The 21818-nt window shown below is 40.5% G+C and overlaps 1 protein-coding gene across 6 annotated transcripts in view; it reads left to right on the top strand.

The window, feature by feature from the left end:
- rims1a (regulating synaptic membrane exocytosis 1a) overlaps positions 1-21818 on the top strand; it is a 110084-nt gene that overhangs the window by 32029 nt on the left and 56237 nt on the right. For all 6 annotated transcript variants that reach the window (XM_006806963.2, XM_006806965.2, XM_006806966.2 and 3 more), the window contains exons 3-4: positions 3690-3900; positions 7267-7278. In XM_006806963.2, coding sequence (XP_006807026.1) covers positions 3690-3900; positions 7267-7278 — 223 coding nt within the window. The remainder of the gene's footprint in view (positions 1-3689; positions 3901-7266; positions 7279-21818) is intronic.

Consider the following 21818-nt stretch of genomic DNA (forward strand, 5'->3'; position numbering starts at 1 on the left):
ATATTTGAACCTAAACTTTTTCATTTTAGTTTTCATTTAACGTCGAGTCAAAACAGAAAAAACTGGTCCCAGTCTGCCTTGAGGTGACTGTTGTTGTGATTTGGAGCTGTATAAATAAAATTATATTGAATAGATAGCACTGAAACACCTGCATTCTGCCTTCTGCCTGCCTCCCAACGTGCACTTTTTTAAAGGTTTTTGTTCATAAACACATTGGTGCAGGGGGGTATTGTGTGTTAAAAGATGACGAGAAGGGGCTCTGGACCATGGTTGTCCTACTTTTGTCTTCTTGTCTGTAAGTTTGCCCTCATTTGTTGCTGTTTTTTTTATATCGCGTGCTCTTCCAGGCTTTTAATATTAAATCACAGTATCTTTGTATTATGATTGTAGTCATTTCACTCAATGTAGTTTTTAATTATGTGTAATTTGGCTGGTCTTCTCCAGCTCTAATAAATGCCTGTGGCCTAGTACATGTCATCCCATATGGAAAAGATGTATATAAATCTTATAAAGTTTGTATCTGTCTTGTGTGAAACTTGTATGAAAAGCATACAAGAGTGAAAACAAATATAAGATCCCTTTAAAAAATATCTAAATGAAACTTGTATGCTTTGGATACTTACTAAAACAATATATGAAAGTGGCCACTTTCATGAGTAAATCATATAAGCCTTCACTATATGAAGTAGGCCACATCTTATGCAAGTCTTTTATAAGTTTTTACTATTTCTTTTCCATATGGGAATGCCGACTAGTGTTTGGAAGTGAAACATAAAGAAGTATATCCTCTGTCCTCACCTTATTCATCAGCTCTTCTCCTCTTTGGTCTGTTTCCCCTCTATTTGCTCTCTCCTCAATCTCCACAGTGTGAAATCCAATTAATCAGCATACTGTAATGCCTTTGATAAAACCAATACTCTCCCCTCTCTTTCTCATATCGATTCGAAGAGTTTCTTGTGTTGGCAAAGCAGCCTGAAACAAAAGCACACACACAAAAAAAGTTGACTGCACCAAAACACAGAGAGTGTGGAGAGTGGCTGATATCGACTGGACTTAATGCAACAACTGTCTCCTTCATACTGTGGTTTCAGTTCATTTCTCCTCCCCTTTATTTATTATTTATCCAATAAAACAATCATTCTTTTGTAATTTCTTATTGTATCTTTCTGTCCTTTAACTTTTTGCGTTTGCAGTGATCCACAGTGTGTGGAATTACTGTGGAAGGCTTAAACCTAGTGGATCAAAGCAGTAGTATTCTGTGGATTTAGGATTTTTCCATGACATTTGTTTTTGTTTTCTTGTTTTTTTTTTACAAGAGAATTTGTTCAGATGCAGCAGGATCTTTATTTCATTCTATTTTTTTTGCCAAATTAAACATTACAGCGATCAGACATAACATTATTAGGGCTGCCACAAACGATTATTTTGATAGTGACTAGTCACCGATTATTTTTACGATTAGTCGACTAATCAGATCATGCATCCACTGGACGTAAAACATACAGCTTATTGCACCAGCATGCATCTGCTCTTATATAACTATCATTAGCTTACAGCTTTAAGTGTTTAAGGTATGTGCTAACTAAAAATAAAGACAAGATGATAGTTTGTTAAATTTGAATGAAATTTGCAGATTGTTTCAATCCAGTTTAATCTGCTTGACGTTTATTCAGCTGTGTAAAAACTAACTTTAATCTCAGCAAAACCGATTTAATCAGGAACAAATAAAATACTAAAAAAAGGCAAACAATAACATTTTTAAGTTATCTAAGTGACTTATATATCATGTTTAACCTGAGTAGCGAAAGACTGCGGTGGGTTTGAAAACGATTTGCCGGGAGTCCGGTGTTCTCAGCACTTCTCGGTGCTCTAGTGAGCCTTGCCCCCGGCTAGCTATCGAGCTAGTGGGTAACAGACGTCTCCGAAAACGTCGGAGGGCTTTTGAAAATATGTGGTGTCCTGATAAACTGAGAAGATATGAGGTTTACACAGCTACATTCTTGCCTGAAAATATGTTAAACGTTTATTTTGTGACCCAGAAAGAATAATAAGAGTAATATTAAAACTAACTAGCTGCCGCCATAACAACTGAGCTGGGCCGCGCTATGAATTCTGGGACACAGCTTCTTCTTCTTCGGGGTTTAACGGCAGCTGGCATCCTTGTACATGCAGTGCTGCCATCTTCTGTTTCAGTTCGTTATTACACTCTTAAATCCTACAACTTATTCCTGCGTCTTTTGGGATCTTACGACGCTTCAAATGAAGCGTCGACTATTAAATTAGTCGTCGACGATTTTAATAGTCGACGTAATTGTGACTAGTCGACTAATCGTGGCAGCCCTAAACATTATGACCACTGACATGGGAAGTGAATAACACTGATTATGTCTTCATCATGCCACCTTTTAGTGGGTGGGATATATCAGGGATCAAGTGAGTATTTTATCCTCAAAGTTGATGTTAGAAGCAGGGAAAATGGGCAAGTGTGAGGATTTGAGTGAGTTTAGGTCCAAACTGTGATGGTCAGATGACTGGGCCAGCTTTGGGCATCTCCAAATCTCCAGCTCTTGAGGGATGTTCCCAGTCTGCAGTGGTCAGAACAGGGGTGAACCATTAACAGGGTCATGAAAGCCAAGGCTCACTGATGCACATGGGGAGTGAAGGCTGGCCTGTGAGGTCCGCTCCAACAGACGAGCTACTGTAGCTCAAATTATAGAAAAAGTTACGGCTGGTTCTGGTAGAAAGGTGTCAGAATACACAGAACATCACAGTTTGTTGTGCATGGGGCAGCAGAGTTGCAGACCAGTCAGGGTGCCCATGCTGACCCCTGTCCAAAAGCAACAACAATGTGCACATGAGACCTGGACAACAGAGAAAGAAAGAAAGTGTCCTGGTCTGATCAATCATGCTTTCTTTTCACATGGATGGCTGGGTGCGTTTGTGTCCCTGACCTGGGGAACACCTGGCAGCAGGATGCACTTCTGCATGAGGACTAAACCAGCAGAGGCAGTGTTATACTTTGAGTATTAGCCAGTTAGGTTAACCAGCCTCAAGTGGTTGTTAGAGAAACTACAGTTTAAGGCAGTGGTGGTGCTGCAAAGCAGTTCTTTTTTACTTAGGTTTACAAAACAAATCTTCTTGGTTAAGTTTATGAAAAGCTAACGGTTTAGATTAAAATATGCATGCTGGACTCTTTCTTGGTTTTTAATGTGGGTAGAACCTCAAACTTGTACTTTACCTCCCAGTCCACAGAGTGGGATGAGTGCACATTTAATAAATTAACCTTCATAATGACGCTGTGGATGCTAGCATTAAAAAAAGTTATACTCTTGTTCTAATTAGTAAATTGTAGCATTGGTGACACATAAATCCACAGCTCAAACCATTGCTGTGTTTAGCATTACAGAGACGCGCATTGCATCGCATTGTTGCTGAGGATGGTGAAACAGAAAGCAAAACATGTCCTCACAAACTAAAACGGTAAAGAGCTCGAGTGAAATACTCTTGGACTGAAGTGAAAAAAACACCAGTGAAATTCAAGAGAGCTTGGGTGACATTCGACACATCCTTTCCTTCAAGTGTATTAGAACATTTAGTTTTTGAAATGTATCCTGAGATGGTAACTTATAACGTGGCCTCCTTTCAAAAATGCAGAAGTCTTCATGCTTCTGTTTGATTTTTTTTTGCAGAGGTATCCAGCAGCAGTTATCCAGCTACAGAGAGACTGTGATCCGACAGGCCACAGCAGCGGCAGGCTCGGCCGTTCACCGGGACGACGCGCCGACCTGTGGCATCTGCCACAAGACCAAGTTCGCAGATGGCTGTGGGAACCCGTGCTCGTACTGCCAGACCAAGTTCTGCGCTCGCTGTGGGGGGCGCGTGTCCCTGCGATCCAACACGGTGAGGGAAGGTTTCACTTTCTCAGCACAAAAACACATATTTTTATCCTTGTGAAGTAGCACACAGCTATATAGCAAATATTAAACCTGCCCTCACAAAAGTGTGATGCAGTATCCTCCACACATGTTTCAGTGTGAAGGGCAAAAAGAATGGAGGACAAAAGATAATACTTTGATCGTTATTAAAGGTTGAATTGAAACTCATTCTCCTAAACAGCACTATGCATCAGTTCCCAGACAGAGCTGCAGCTGTCTGGAAGAAATACAGCACTGTCACATTTGAAGAGTTTTGATATTAAAAAGTATCATAAGTATAATATCGAGTGATATACACGCTCTTTAATTTGTATATCTTCAACATGCCTTCTTTTCTGTATTGTAAAAAAGAACATGATCACAATCCTACAACCCAAACTGCTTTATATGTTAGTAAAATGAACAGTATACAGATACCATAATACAGAATTAAATAGGTTAATGTAAAAAACTCAGTAATATATATATAAACACAGAAGTATTTTCCTTTTTTTACATTTGTGTGTACACTATACTGAACTAAGAGATATGCAGAGTTTTATTCCTAGGCGTCCACTGACCCACTTTCGAGCCTTTTTTTCCGACATGGCAAAGTTAGAACAGGAATATTTCAAAGATAAAAGTCTGACATTTTCACTGATCTTTCTTAACATCAAACTGAACCACAATCTGTCATTTGGGACAGATTCCCCAAAAGTATTTGCTACTAATAATATGACAAAATAAAACTCTAGCATCTTGCAAAATCCCATATTTGAGCACCCCTTAATACAAATATTGAAAAAGACAGTCAGTGACCATTTCTGATTGGCATATAGTTTAATGTAAAATAAAGCATGCACAATACTTTTTAACATAAACTTCTTAGTTGCAAAAATGACTCCAGCATGAATCGACTTGTTGTATTTGCTGGATTGAGCAAGTACGACAAGTTGTACAAGCAAAAATCAGCATGTCGTCTTGTTCAGCAGGAACAAAATACCGGAGATTCCAGATGGCGCTCTGATCACAAGTCAGAAAAGAAGTTATTTAAATATGTGCATGCATTTCATTAAAGACCTGGGTCACTAAAATCTCAAATCATCACATTTTTACAATAGTTTCTGCTCAGCCATCTCTGATTTGCATTAAAACTGAATGACCCAAAGTTTGGACATGTATAATGATTGCTAGGAAATTTGAGACGGTTGATGTTTGATTTCAGATGGACTTGATGCTGTTTGTGCACAACCTACGCATGTTCGCTTTCCTGCTGAGTTTATGCTGTTATCCTCAAGCTTCAAGTCTTATTTGATGCAATATGTTATTTTTTCTAAATTATGGTAACGTTGTAAACACGAATAAGTAATTGAAATTAAATCTACACTCAGTATACTTCCTACAAGCAGCTGGTGATAAAAGCGTGCACTGAACATCACATCAGGCCTCAGGTGTTGGAACTCAGATGGAGCTGATGAGCCGTGGGTCGTACTGTATGTGCTCTCGAAATGTACTGTATCTGAGCCCTGTGTGTGTTACCATGTGTGTGTGTGTGTGTGTGTGTGTGTGTGTGTGTGTGTGTGTGTGTGTGAGACCTGGTAAAGGTTAATTGGGCATTAGACTGAGCAGTGGATGGGAGAGGGGGGTGTCTCTCACTCTGTCTCGCTCTGCCAGGGGTCCGGAGGTGCCCTATACACACACAGTGGGGTGTAGGTGCGTGTGTGGTGATGTTGGGAGGCAAGTCTTCCTCTGAAATAAGTGACATCCCGTCTTACCCCCCCAATCCCCACATCCCCTCCCCTGAATTGTCGCTGTGGCATTTAATGACCTCACACACGCAAACACACAAATGCTCAAAAGTACATCCTAATTAGTTAGTGGCTAACGTGGGGAGAGTTCGGGGGGGGGGGGGCTTACATCTAGTGGAAACTGTTTGAAAGGTACATTGACAGGTACGCACACATACACACAAGCAGACTCACAACACTGTTTATTAATGTTTGTTTGACTTTCTGTTTAATTATACTTTGTTAAGTTTGCTCAGTGTGAACAGAAAACATGCGTTACGACTCAGGGAAGATATGAAATTACTCAAGAATAAATGTCCAGTGGTAGATTTTTACCACCACTGGACATTTACTCAAATAACTAAAGGAATACAATCATTTATACAGAAGCAAATCTTTTTCAGTTTCCTTAACGAGACAGTCAAACAGAAAAATGAGTAATATTCAGTTGTTCAGTGCCCATTAAGATACAAATCTGTGCCTTTCTAAATCTACATCTTTTGGAGACACAGAATTGATGATTATTTTTCATTCAGTGATTGCCAAAACTTTGGAGAACAATTAAAAAATACACATTTTGACAGCACGCAGCTCAAGTTCGGGTCATCACCAAAGATAGTCATCACCGAAACCCAGGACAGGGTTTTAAAATAAAGTTCTGCTTTAACTGTTATAGTTTCTGTTGCAGAATCGGAGCCTTGTGTCTTTTATAATGTCTCTTTCTCTAGAGCCAGATTCATTAGCGGATTAGCTTAGGTTTGTTTAAATGTTGTAGATTGATAACACTTAGCCTAACGCTTAAATATACGCCTACCTCTAAAACTCAATAATAAACTAAGTGTTGGTTTAATCTGTACACAAACAGTACAGCTTTGATTTTAGATGGAGTCAGCTGTGACCAGAGATTGCTACTACTTGTTGCTAATGTTTGTGGACAGTCTGTAGTCTGTTAATCACTTGGGTTGCCTCAGTGGCTTAAAGATTCATTTTAGGTTGAGAAGAAGCTGTTACATTACTATATTGTTATTGTTACTATCTAGTGAACTTGAAATGAGCTGGTAGGTAGGCCTTTGGACAGAGTAAAGAGCTTTCCTATGGCAAGCTAAGCTGTCTGCTTTAGCTCTATATGCTTTTAAACAATGAAATAGATTATGTTAATATTTGTGAACTGAGAATAGAGCGGATAGATTTTTGTATTCTTCTTTCAGCTTGAAGTTGGTTTATAGTTTTGCTTTAACCTCATTTTCATAAATCAGAAGATATTACGTTTTAATTTAGGGAGGCTATAACCATGCACGAATCTTGTCATGTGCTATTGTAGGCCAGCAACCGTTAGGTATTTGGGTTTGCGGTGGATGTAAATGAGGAATTTTAAAGGGCAATGCATTTTCTTTCATCTTCAGTGATGGGAATATTATTGGAAACTGAAATATCTGCGTATGACAGTGTTTGTGACTTGCAGGCTTGCACAGTAGGATCATTCCCATGCTTTCAGATACCATTTTTTTGTTCACATTCTTTCTGTCTTTCTTTTCATTATACATGGATGGCTGACTGGGCTGCAGGAGGACAAAGTGGTGAGTGATGCATCTTTTCTTCTCTCTTTTCTGGAGCACACAAACATAAATACATGTACATAAAACAGACCCTGTCTTCTGTGTTCACACGTCTATTAGTTTTATTGTGAAAATATTACCTTATGAATACAGCACGATTACAATTTAATTTATGGCATGATAACCAGACTAAAACAAAACACTCATCTGCTTTGATGATATTCTTGCAGTCAGATGCACGCTGCCACCTCAGAGGTAGATGATGCACACAGACCAATACACTGTATGGACAACTTTAGATTTGCAAATGAAAACATGTGGGAGGAAGTGGCAGCAGTCCTAGGCAAACATAGGGAGATTACAAGGCCCAGAAAAGAAACATACTCATCATCTTGACATTTAAGATGTGTAATATTGTCAGTGTGGGACAGAGCTTAGTTATTATACATCCTTTTAGAAAGGGATTTAGTAGTTAACTGGAAGCATGTTCACAAGTAGTTAACAAAATCCTAATTCTTGCAAGAAATGGATATTGTGTTTACGTATTAATAGCTGGTGTGTCTGTTGTTGTTTACCTATCCTTGGTCATCTCTCATGTGTTGATTGTGACATGTTTGCTTTGTAGCTAGCTTATGGTGTCTTTTTAAAGCAGGATTTGTCTTTTTTGGGAACACCATATTCAGCATATATTCACTAGCTATCTAGCTATAGTACTGATTTACAATAATTTCAGAGACTGCGTCCTCAAAAAGCAAAAGCTGTATCTGATTTATGTTTGTCTGTTAACCCTTTGGTGTTGTCTCCTAAGCTGTCGGGCAACCACGTTTCTAAATCTAGCTTTAATTGCCCAGTTTTTCCAAATGTTGAACTGTTGGACACTAAAACTGACCCAAAGAACCCACAACTAACGTTTGTACATGCCAAAATGGGGCAAGCATATCAAAACTTGCAGCCTAGCTTAATTAACACCTTACTGGCTGTCATATGTGGCCTATATGTTGGGATTACTGACCCACGAGTGTTTCGGTGCATTGGTCCCCTACTGTAAACTTCCTCATTGTCATTAAGCCTGGTTGTTCAACATGATACTGCATGACAGGCGTACCTGGCAGAGATGCCTTTAACATCTTCCCCTACTTGTGTAGTTGTGTGTGGGTTTAGAATTTTTCTTGGCCTTGGCTGACTGTCCTTAGGGCAGCTGCCAAACCAGCACTTTGATGTTTATTGGCTGGGCTGGATTGACACAAGTGTCCAAGAGTGCTTTGGTGTGCTGTACATAGTGGTCCCACTCCCTGCTAAAGCTTGGTACGCGAGGCACTGGCTCTAAAGAGGAAGGTTTTGGCTGAATGGAGGCCTTATGTAGCCGGATACTAGACCAGGTTTGAATTACTCTTGACACGGATTCATTTAATTACTTTAATTTTGGCTGGCACAGTGAACCAAAAGTTACTCCCTGCTTTGTCCACTCCACTCAAATATAACACTCAAAGTTAAATTGAAGCACTGGCAAGTATAATTCTTGCTGTGAGTGATATAATGATATGTATTATGTAGTATAATATAAATGTTTTTAATAGTGTTTCTAAACAGGGTCATGTTTGGTCTATGAAGTCGCACACACTTGAATTTATTTCAGTTCACAGAAAACAATGACTGGTTAGCAATTCAAGATAATGACAAAAACTCTGAAAAAACTATAAGAGAGCAAAAGTGACAATTGGCAGTGCATATTATTCTATAATGCATTTTGTGCCATTGTCATTGTTATTATTAATATTTCATCCCATGGATGTAATACAGTTTTATATGAAATGCCCCCCCAGCAGGAGTGGCAGGCTCGTGACGTTTCATGACGGCCGCTCTCAGGGGCAGAAGCAGTGTTAGTTGTTGGCAAATCACATGATGAAGTGCTAGTTGTTGTCATGATGGTTTCCTGAAGATGTAGGTGGCAGAATGGTTCCTTGTCCTTACCCTTGTGGAATTTTGGTCAAACAGAAAATTGTTCATTCGATACCTTGGCTGATTGGGACCCACACCCATTTTCGCACCTTGGCTCGTGTGATTAGGCAGAGGATCAATAGGGGGTACATGACCCTCTTGGGGGACTCTTCCATAGGGCTTAAAAATCTGGGACTCTCCACCATTTGACCTTAGAACTCAAGAAGCTGAAGAAGCTTCTCAGATGAGAGGTGAAACGTCTTCAAGAAACTTAAAGAAGTCCAGACACTTTTCTTTCCAAGCTCCTTAGACTACAGTGATTTGGATGACTGATGACCTTCCCAGTCCCATCAGTTTAGTCAATCAGAACTACGCTGTAGGGTGTAGTTTAGAATGAACTAGATCTTTCATGTTAGTTGAATTTTGCAGTTTCTTTGGACCAGGACGTGTCCTCACAGTGACCTCACAAGCCCAGTGCAGTTCGTGGGAGCACAAAGACCTCAATTACAGTTGAAGTGTCTGTGATTCCACGCATAAACTTCCTCTTCACACGGTGAGCATGAGGATCCATTTGGACATCTACATGCTTGCCAATTTTTTGTGATTGTGCAAACTGAGCTGTAGAGACTTTACAATGCACCAACTGCGCATGCACCCCAGGCAGTGGACAAGTCAAGAAGTATAACAGGCATGAATGCAAGTCTGTGATCTTAGATTTTAACTGGCATACATTAAAAAAGTTTTGATGTGTTTTTTTTAACTACTTTCTCACTTTTTTAGTTTCTATAATTTATTTTTTCATCATTATTTGGTATTCAGGTCTAGTAACAGGGTTTTTGTTAGTAAACACAACTCATTGTATTTCTGCATAGATTTTATCAGTCTTTCTAAAACAGTTTGACATTTTTACATTGTTTAACTACAGCATTTGCTTACTTGCTATTAAAATCATACACAGTTGATTTTGCAATCATTAAGCTAGCTAGCATACAACAATCTTTAACTTTTATGTTTTGCGCTCCTTCAAATTTGGAATTGCTAGGATGTTGACTATGGAGCTGTCAGGCAGAAGGAAAAGAGGAAGACCACAGAGACGTTCATGGGTGTAGTGAAGGAGGAGGTTAGCGTGACAGAAGAAGTTGGCGCAGCCAAAGGAAGAAGATTAAAATATAGAATATAATTTTTGTTTCCATAACCACTCAGTAGGAATGTGCAATATGACCAAAATCTAATATCCCGACATAAGACATTTATCGTCTCGACAACAATATACATCACAAAATATTACATTTTCTGAAAATTCTCTGAATCTCGGGCAATTCGATTTGCGTGAAGTTTTTTTTTTTTTTTGTTTAGCTGGTCGTGTACCTGATACCTATACATTTTTAGACATTTTCTTTGTGGGTATTTATTACATCACCCTCCCTACCCCGGATCCAACGCCACCTCCAACGCTTACCTCCCCTCTGATGTGGACATCGGGTCAGTTGGAGGTGTTGATATCTGTGCATTCCTGTATTATCCTTCTGTGTTACACATTTCGATGTTTTTTTTTAGCACCTCTTTTTTGCTTCTCATCCGTACACACTCTGCTTACTCTTTCACGTGATTCAGTTTATTTTGAAAAATCTCAACAGGATCTTCAGCTTTATTGTGAAAGGTTTATGTGTAAACAAGCGGACAGGGGAGCACGCGATGGTTTTACCTTCGTTGTTGCTAATGACAACGCATAAAAACAGGCACTTGTCCGGCCGTAGTGTGGTTATATTAAATATAAGAGAAAGAGAGAACTTTAAGAAATTAACACTACAGTGACCATCAAATCGATAAAAAATATTGCCGTAAACAGTTTATTTTGCGACACCACGAAACAAATGATAGCGTAAAATGAAATGATAGATGTTTTCATATCGTCATCCGATATATATCGTTATATTGAACAGCCCTATCACTCAGGATGTTTTTGTATCATTTTGTCTTTACAACTCTTAATTCTCCTCTCGTAACTGCTTTAACACCACTTTGCCATTTTTGTATTACTTTGGCTACAATCATGTTTGAACTGGCAGCGCTTACCGCACAAAGTTGTTGGTGTTTCATAACAGCAACCAAAAATACTAATGCTTTTAAAAATGAACACTTTCAATAAATCATTGTTAAAAAAAAATGAAAAAACACTTTTTTCATTAAACAGTCCAAGGTAATATAAAGCAGGAAACTGAAAAAAACACTAATAGTCACTATATTTTTCCCTGTCATTCTCACACGTGTCTGCTTAATTCGTTGTGTTATGAAGTGTGGTAGATAGATACAATGATAAATAAAGTTTTAATAGGCGCAGGGATGTGAAGCGTGTGGTGCACGCAGGCTAGCGTGTTGTGCTAATGATATTCAGTGCTCATTATCTGCAGTGATACCTGAAGCCAAGTGTTTCTCGCAGAGAGGGCCATTTTTGAAGTCTTGATTCTTCCTCTCATGGGGAACTACAGAAGAGCTGTTTGTGTTACTTCACCGTCACACATGCACAAATACACAAACACCTCTTTTCCCTCTCTTTGCTTTCATTGTAATGTCCAGGGCTGTATTTCTGTTGGGGGGGGGGGGGGGTTATGTGACTGTAACTCAGCTCGGTGCTGGTAGATTGCTGTTTTTAGACCAGTTCTCATTCAGAATTACTGGCAGGGATGTTTACAGACTATAGATGCTGTTAATTTTTAGAAATACAAAACTTTCAGAACTCTAAAGGCAAATCGAGAGAATGCAGACATTACATCTTCCCTTTTCTTAATAATACATTTAGGAGTTAAATTATTATGAATTATTATGAAGTTAATGACCATTAACATTAATCATTTCTGATTGCTTAAGGTTAGGGTCAGCTGCTTTAGTATTACTGAAATATACAACAGGTCCGACAATGAGACAACCCCCAATCTCCCTCCTCGTCATTTCTGACTGTTTTCCATTAGTTTTGTATTTGGCTATAGGGATCATGATACCTGGACCCTACAGAGGCTGAAGAGGTAGTTCAGCTCCTCCAAGATGGCATATCAATACGTACCATTGCCATAAGGTTTGCTGTGTCTCACAGCACAGTTTGAAGAATGTGGTGAAGATTCTACTCTAGGAGAGCTGGACACGGCCGCGGAAACACATCATCAGGACCGGTATCTGCTCCTTTATGCAAGGAGGAACAGAATGCACACTGCCAGCGCTACAACATGACCTCCTGCAGGCCTCCACCTGCGCCCTGTGGGTCTGGAGAACTCATGGAGAATGTTATACTGTCTATAACTTTGTTCAGTATGGTCACTTTGGTGGTGGGTCAGTGATGTTCTGGGCAGGCATATCTACTAAGGTATCGGGATGAAATCTTTGGACGCTACTGCAGTGGGACTTGGTTCCTCCTGGCACACAACAATGCCTGAACTCATGTGGCAAGAGTGTGCAGGGAGTTCCTGGAGGATTAAGGAACTGGCTCACCTAAATCCAGTAGAACACCTCGGTGAAATCATGTTTTATTCCATCCAGCCGCCAGGTTCTACCTCAGACTGTCCAGGATCTCAGTATTCCCCTGGTCCAGATCTGGGAGGAGATTTTCCTGGACAGATCCACGGTCCTTACAAACTACCAAGTACCTGCTGTGTGAATTTTTCTCATGTTGATTTACAGGGTGTCTTTGAATTCAGCCCTCTGTAGGTTGATCACTTTCATTTCCATCAAACCAAGTGGCATCCTTTCATTCCTAACACATGACCCAGACCATGTTGGTATAGATATCCAGCATGTTTTCTTTTTTTTTCCACTTAAATCTGATGTGCTTTTTAAAGTGTTGCTTTAATCTTTTTTAGCAGTGTATTTCTCCTCCCTTCAAGCTTCCCCCAATGCCTTATCTTTAAGACTGATAGCATGTACATTCATCACCTCAGTTTATCTTGCCCTCATGATAATGTAACACTTATCTTTTCCTGAGGGTGGTGTTTATGAGCTCACAGACACGCTTGTGTCATGCTTGTGTTGATTTATTAGAAGCATCACGGTGTTTGTGAAGTGGCCAGCATGTAGCTAAGTCTACTTCTATTTGCTGGCCACTAGGGCAAAAAGTTAGTCTTATCCTATGAAATAAAATAAAATCCAAGATACTTCAAAATATAGTATGTGCCTCACACTTGTGCAAATGTATATCTATTGATCTAGGCTTACAAGGAATTATGGCTCTGTGCTGCTTTGTGTCGGTGTGCAGTGCTGTAGAAAAAGCCGGAGCGATGTGTCATCCGCTGTAAACGCCACAGCGCCTCATGATTACTATTGATCGCCAGTCTTGCTAACTGCGTCCGTCTCCGCGTCCGTCTCTCATTGACTGGCCTTAAGGGGGCCATCTCTCTCCTGGTTGGTGTGGCACACACTCTTAAGGGCAAACACTCACACATACACAGACACCTTGTACTTGAGGAAGGCACATTATTCATAGAAATTAATGTAAAAAATTATTCATATAAAAATCATATATAGACAGTTCATGCTGCTTTTAGTGTCTGTATCTTCCGTCAGTTCAGTAAAGTTAGGGAATGAGTAATTACTTATTACTCATTCCTTTAACTTTCTCTCAAGTCTCAGTCATCACTGGTGAAAGCTGTAACCCTACCCTAACTATATTTTAAAGAAAAGCACAATTGATGCACTTCTGTTAGAATGATTGTTTTCAGTGTTCCATGATTGCCAAGACTTGGTAAATCATTATTAAAATAACAAACATGACATAATGTGATTACCAAGGGCGATTTGGGCGATTGTGGCTCAAGAGTTGGGAGTTCGCCTTGTAATCGGAAGGTTGCCGGTTCGAGCCCCGGCTTGGACAGTCTCGGTCGTTGTGTCCTTGGGCAAGACACTTCACCCGTTGCCTACTGGTGGTGGTCAGAGGGCCCGGTGGCGCCAGTGTCCGGCAGCCTCGCCTCTGTCAGTGCGCCCCAGGGTGGCTGTGGCTACAATGTAGCTTGCCATCACCAGTGTGTGAATGGGTGGATGACTGGATGTGTAAAGTGCTTTGGGGACCTTAGGGACTAGTAAAGCGCTATACAAATACAGGCCATTTACCATTTTACCATTTACCAAGAGCCAGAGTTTGGGGGTTGGCGTCAGTGGTGTCTTAGATCTTGGAGGATTAATTTGTTACCATCCATCAGATTTTACAGTAGGCGGCTTATTTAGTTGTGGAACTAGGGTTTATTTAGTAGTTTTAGTCTCCTGCTAATCAAACACATTTTAAGAAACAGCAGTGGCAAGCAGTTGATATTTTTGTCTGAAGCATGTCTGAAGCATGAACGCTGGCCTAGAAGTTAGTCTTTCATAAGCTTTTCGTTTTGGTTATGGCAAGTAGGCATGAAACCTGTAGTTTGAGGCTAATCTTTTAACATCCATTTGAACCCTGCCCATTGAGGGTTAGGGGTAGCATTTGGGTTAGTGGTTACCCCTTTATGTAGAATTCTGATCTGATATCCCCATGTTAGTATCGTTCCTGAATCATAATAATGTTGGTCCAGGATTGTAGCTGATCAATAACACGGCTTGATCATTCAGTTAGCTTTAGCCCAAAAGATAGCTAATGCTCTTAAAATTTTTCATTAGTAAACCAACATGAGGAACTTAAATTTGGCTGACAGGAAACCTAACTTGATAATATATTTATTACACTGTATAAATTAATAAAGAAAAAAAATCTTTTCCCCCTGCAAAGGTATGAGATCACAAAAATGTGACTGTGCAGTTGCAATGTTGATTCTGGATCAACATTATTATAATGAATATTATATGAACAAGACCATGTTGGGGATACCAGATACCAACCAGCTGGAAACCTTCTGAGGGATACTGTAATTGTAAAAAGACTGATAAAAAGATGAAGATTGTCGCTGTACTTGGGTGTTGAACACTGAAATTGGAGCAGAGCTTACATTTCAGCAGACTAGCATGCATACATTCTTGTTTGCTTGCACTCACCATTCATTCCTCTGAATGAATTTACAAATATAATACATTTGCAAAATTAAAATGGCGAGAAAAATAGTGGCTATATTAACATTGAAATAGCATTTTAAAAAAATTTAACCTTTATTTATGCAGGTAGTCCCATTGAGACCCAATGTCTCATTTGCAAAAATATAAAAGTATGGTGAGTGTGGTTCACTGGGTCCACTCACTGGGCTTAGTGTTCAAGGGGAAAAAAGCAGTTAAACACTTGTACCTCCCACCAGAGGGCATGAGGTCAAACAGGTGCTGTCCAGGGAGGGGTGAGTTGATTTTCATAGGTTCATAGCACAGATTTCATAGATTCTCAAATGCAAGTCTTTAATGTGTTTTCAGTGAACAGGGCTGAATAGTACATCTCAAGATTATTTAAAGTCCTAGTTTATAATGTAGGTTTTTTGTCTTAAAATTTATGATTTCAACTGTGGAGGTGTGGACGTCTTTTTCTCTCACTTTATTTCCTCCATCCATCCACTTGTCCTTATCAGGGTCGCAGGGGGTTGGAGCCTATCCCAGCTATCATAAGGCAAGAGGCGGGGTACAGGTCGACAGTCTGTCACAGGGCTAACACAGAGAGACAGACAACTATTCACACTCAGGCTCTGGGTTTGAACTTGTTGCTTCACTATGTCCTTTCTGTGCCTGTGTGGGTTTTCTGTGACTGACCGCCTGTTCAGGGTGCGCTGCGGTTCCTGCCAAATATCGGCTGAGAAAGGCTTCGACCCCAACGCAAATCTGTTTGGATAATGGGTTAAGAAAATGGCTACTCATTTTCTGATGTAAGCAAACCTTCATTAACAGGTGTTGATTAGAGATTAGATTAGAAACTTACCTTTTTTATACAGTGGTAAAAAAGGTAAGCACAGCATCATCACTAAACTCACCTGCAGTACTACAACTCAGTGTGTGAGTGGAAACTGTGTTGTTGACTGCAGACAATGTTCCAACATGCAGTCAAACATTAACTGCCACAATAAGGCACAGTGTTAATAATTTTCTCACTTTAGTGGAACCCCAATATTTCTAGGTTGGAGACCGAGACGAGGTGCAGGTAAAGCTCCTGTATCTAAACCTGTGCTGTACTAGTGTGTGCAGCCTCTCATGCTCTGTGCTTGCTTGTGAGACCACTGTTTCATGGGTTACAGTACAAACACAATATACTCGGGTGCCTGCAAGTGCATTTTTTAGTGTGTGAGCTTTCCGTGTATGGAGATGTGTGTAATGTATGTCTGTATGTGTTGCTGCGGGTGCCGGGTTGTGCTGATATAGTGCCTCATTAGCTGCTGTGGACACTAATCTCCTTTGTGGCAGTCTTTCATCCTTACCGCAGGATTTATGGACGCCCTCGCGTGCTGCCAGTGCAATACGTCAAGCTGTCATTGGTTGATCTTACTTCCTGGTTACCTCCCCTCCACCCCCTTCCCTCCCTGGGTTTTAATGTGCTATTTGTTTCACCTGTTAAGAAGCAGGCGTTGGAAGATGTTAGTAGAATAGTGGCTGGCAGGGGTAACATGACAGTGAGTCATGTTTTTAGTAAACTGGATGGAAATAAACTGGAGGATGACCAGAATATTATAGCTTCTGGTTCACTCAAATCTGACTTAAAATATGTTGACTGGCTCAATACAGGTAGCCTCTCTTTCTTTTTTTACCAGGTCACCAGAGACCTGTTTACATCTGCTCCTTATAGAATTTTCACTTATCATATCCAGATGGAATTTTAATAATTGAAGGTGAAATGTTTGTGAAAGAGTTGATTTGAAATGTTTCAAGTTTCTGATCATGTGGCAGGCTTGTAACATACCAAAGGCTACGTCCACACTAATGCGTTTTCGTTTGAAAACGCATCGTTTTCTCACCGTTTTGGCCTCCCGTCCACACTGAGACGGCGTTTTCCTCAAGTAAAAACGCAGCGTTTTGAAACGCTCTCGAAAACGCATACATTTCAAAACAGAGCTGTCCTGTTGCAGTGTGGACACTCGAAAACGCAGACTTTCTAAAATGATGATGCATTTTAGTCATGTGATGCAGTCATGTGACCAATTAAACAAAGATAGAGGACATTATACAGCAGTTCTTGTGATTGCTCTCAATTTTGACAGCCCTAAAAAAAATTAAGATCAGTTTGTACATGCTCCAGACAGCTTTTCTTCAAATTCTTAATTCTCAGAGGACTGGAACGTGAGCGGTTTCGGCCGTTTTAATGTGGACGCACATTCTGTGAAAACGACTGAAAACGCTAGTGTGGACGCAGAGCTTTTTTAGACGAAAACAACGTTTTCAAATCTATCCGGGCTTGTGTGGACGTAGCCTAAATCTGTGCTGAAGAGGTCTGCCAGTGACCTGGGGGATGCTTCCTTTCCTCAGGAAACAAACAATCAGCATTCCAACTTCAAGGTTCCATCACTGGACTATTCACTGTTATCCAAACGCATATATATAGACACACACATGTGTGCGAGTAAAGATGCACACATGCATAGCTGCTCTTCTTGACAGGAGCAGACACATAGGCGCAGATGGCCACGCACAAACACGTTCAGATGCAGCAGGACGCTAAACAAACACACAGGAGTTTGGTGTCCTAGTTTCCATCTGTGGAGGGGCTGTTCTCCTGCTCTTGCTCATTCCTTCACTCACAAACTCATCTCAAGGGGGAAGGGGGGGGTGGTGTTAGTGGTGGTCTCATTGTGGTCACATGACGTGTTGCTGCTGTTGTCGCAATTTGTGTGTGTGTGTGAAAAAGAGAAGACGTTTGGATCTGCATGTTTGCATCACTGCTCTTGTGAGGAGCCGGTTATATATATTTTCTTTGTGTGTGTAAGAGTCTCCCTGCCAACAGTTCCTCCTTCTTCTCTGATTGTTTCTCCATCAGAGTGTGATCTAATACAGGGATTACTCTGGGATTAAGTGACTCTCTCATAAAAGAACACCTCACCAGCTCCATATCGCCACAAGACTGGCCATTTGTTATGGAGTATCATCATGTCGAGAACAGGAGTGAAACATGAAAAACGCTCCAGACAGGAGTCAAGTGTTCGTGAGAGAGGAAGTACACCGGCAGAGAAGATGTCCAGCCTCAGAAACTAACCCAAAACATGTTTTTCTTAAAGCCAACCAGCAAATTTAACTCCATGGTTTAATTTTTCGCACACACATACACACACATATACACATTTATCATTCATGCAGTTTATGACAAAGTCTATTTTTGGAAAACTGGCCAGAAACACTGACTGTGTTAAGTTAGTAAGTTATTACTGCTCTGCCATTAAGAAACAGGGAGGTCTCACTTGAGTTACAGTTGTGTACGTGGTGCTTTGATACTTTGTTATGGTGTGGAAGAAAGTTTCAGTGGTAGTTCAGTGTTTTTCAGCGGCCGCTCTGGGACTGTGAAAGAGTCTGAGAGTAAGTAAGGAAAAAACAAAGAAAATGAGGCTTACTTGTAAATTAGAAATAATGTCAAGCACAAGGATTGGGTGACCTGTTCTGTGATTATATAACTATAGAAATGTATATAAAAGAACATAATAATATATAATAATATATATATATAATATAATTTTTACAATAAGTTGTTAGAACTAAGGAACCCTTTCAGATTAGAGGTGAAATGTTTTCAAGAACCTAAAAAAAGTGCACTTGCCTTCAACTCAACCACTTACGACTGCCGTGAGGTGGAGGACTGTGAACCTACAAAGCTGTGTATACTCTCATACTGTCTGTGTATCAAGGTGTCCATGGGTTCTTCCTGGAACGTTGATGGTGTTTTCTAGAGAACTGATTGGTCAACAGTCGGTGGTTTTGTACCTGTTGATTTCCTGGGATCTTGGCTTGAGTTTTTGCTGGAAATGAGAGGTGCTGCATGTTGTGCTGAACCCACAGAGAAGGGTTTGGTTCGTTCTCCCATAGCACAAATAAAACCACGCCCCTGATCTGCTCCAAATGACAGCTTGGGAAGTAAGTAAGGGGATGGTGAACACAGTGGAGAATTGAACACCTTAGCAAAGAACCGTCTTATTTCTTTGTAGATTTTAGATACCAGGCAAGATCTAAAAATCCATTATGGCTCTTAATTTCATCAAGACCTGCTGGGTAGGACAAGGTTTCCTAAATTTTAGTCAGTGATGACATGTTATAACCTGATGAGTATTGAATACAGATTACAAGTCAGGCCACCATTGTCAGACTATAACACAGACAACATTATGCATTGCTTTTCATTCTGAATCCTTTTGGTAATCATAATGTGATTACCAAGAGCCAGAGTTTGGGGGTTAGGGTTGGGGTCAGGGGGTCATTCTGAATACCGTGCTCTGAAAACATGTCATTCCCACATAGTGATGTAGATGTAGAAACATGCCAACTGTGGCTTGGTTTACAATGAAAATGATCTGTTTTGCTCGCAGCGTGGCTCTGTTTCACATGTTTTCCTTTATAATGAAAATTGTGTTTGTGTCAGTCAACTGTCTTCTAAAGAGATAATTCAGTCATTATTCAGTGAAAAGGGGAAAAGAATTGTAGTTATTATTTAAATATATAGTATCAGTAATAGCTGACATGGAACGCTATACTTTAGGAGGACTACAGGGATACAAATTAACACAGATACACATTTTGCATCTTGGTCATGTGAGCATCTATTTCGATGTCAACATTCATTATCTCTGTTTTATATGGTTATATTGTTTCTGTGTCCCTTCTGGCAGTTCATTGTATCCTTTGAATTTGTACAACATTATTAGCATATTTCTATATGTACTTGAAATAATAAACAAAAAAACAAAACGTGTATATATACTGAATTCAAGGACGATGCCAGGCATGTACGTCAGGATGGTGGTAGATATGAAACCCACATGGGAGGAATGCTACGGTTTCCACGCTAAAAACCTGCAGTATTCTGATGACGCCGACATGTGGCAGTGTGACTGATGAGGAATGAGCTCATTGTTTAGTGTCTGCTCAACTTTAGTTATTAGTAGAGGTAGCTGGTTAGCTAGCTGGTCAGCTATGTGTAAACATGCGCTAGTGTTGTATTACAGAGACCTCAGAATTAGGGAGACATTCAAAAGGACTGTTGGGGGGGGGGGGCCAGAAACAGTGGGGGTGTCCAAATTCAGAGGCTGCGTCCACCTGAGGACCCGGCCTTCGCGACCTAAGTGGGCCGGGTCCTCTGAAAGCTGGGTAGACCGGAAATGAGCGACTGTGAAATTGGATGGTTGGAATTACGTCACAAGCTCTCTCGGTGGAGTGAAACTCTGCCGTCTGCTCCTTGCTATCTAAAATATAACCGGACGCTGGCGTAAATTCTTGACCATCTCACACTTCTGTTTAATCAGTTTTCTGTTTGATGTTTATTCAGCTGTGTGAAAACCCCCGGAGGAACCCTTCCGAGGGATTAATAACGTTTTATTTAATCTAATTGAATAACTTTAATCTCAGCCAAACCAATTTACTCACGAACAAATAAAACACTGAAAAAAGCCAAACAATAACATGTTTAAGTTATTTCAGTGACTTATATATCATGTTTAACCTGAGTAGCGAAAGACCGCGGGGGTTTGGAAACGATGTGCCGGGAGTTTGCTGTTCTCACCGGCTCAGATATTTGAAGTTTACACAGCTACATTCTCGCCTGAAAATATGGTAAAAGTTTATTTTGCAAACCAGAAAGAGTAATAAGAGTAATATTAAAACTAAGTATTGCATTAGCCATTGATGGAAACTGGAATTGACTGGGCCAATCTGGGATATGGTTTTTCAATTTTGTTGTCCAGGTGGAAAATCAGGAGAACTTTGGGAGGATAGTGACTCCAGGAGATTTTCAAGAGGGGCACTGAAATCCGAGATTCGCCTGGAAAAATCGGGAGAGTTGGCATGTGTGGTCTGTGGCAATGACTGTAAAGTACAGTACAGTCATTTTACAGTCATTGGTTCGTGGGCTTATGGCGACATTGTGTCAGCACTTAGCTTGTGGAAGGCTAGCTAGCTAGAAGGTGAAGGCTTTTGGAGGATAGCAAAAGCACTTATTTGGATGTTTGCTGCCTTTTGTTCTGGCAAAATGATCCCACAGTGCTTCTTTAATGTTGAGGTCCAGGTTCTGGGGAGGCTAATAATTCAGGAGATATGAAAGTAGCCGTACACAGCTAGTTTGAGTCCAGCCATTCAAACCTTGTCTTTCCGTTTGCGTAGTTTGACTCTAGAGAAACAGGGTGCTGTGATGTCAGCGGATGATGCCTGGTTGCTTTCTGCTCCTCGTCCCTTCCCTTTGAAACTGCTTCCACCATCAAGTGCTTCGCTTCCATTTCAAGAAGTGTCAGTGTCGCTGCACCACCAGACTCCTAAGGACCAAGTCTGTCACCCCAACAGAGCTCAGAGTCCGCAGAGCTACTGCGTCAAAACCTTGGAGAGGATATAATGCATCTAGGGAGCTTGTTTATTTAAGATACAGGCATTGCCACTGCTGCTGCTGCCGAAGAAGATACAGAGCAAGAAGATATGTAACAATGGGGTACTGGCCTAGAAGATACATATCAAGGGATTCAGGCCAAGGAGATGCATGTCAAGATACCTTCCTGTAACCACTGAGCCTACCA

Source organism: Neolamprologus brichardi, chromosome 13 (assembly GCF_056152115.1).
Source record: "Neolamprologus brichardi isolate AB-2024 chromosome 13, ASM5615211v1, whole genome shotgun sequence".
Lineage (NCBI taxonomy): Eukaryota > Metazoa > Chordata > Actinopteri > Cichliformes > Cichlidae > Neolamprologus > Neolamprologus brichardi.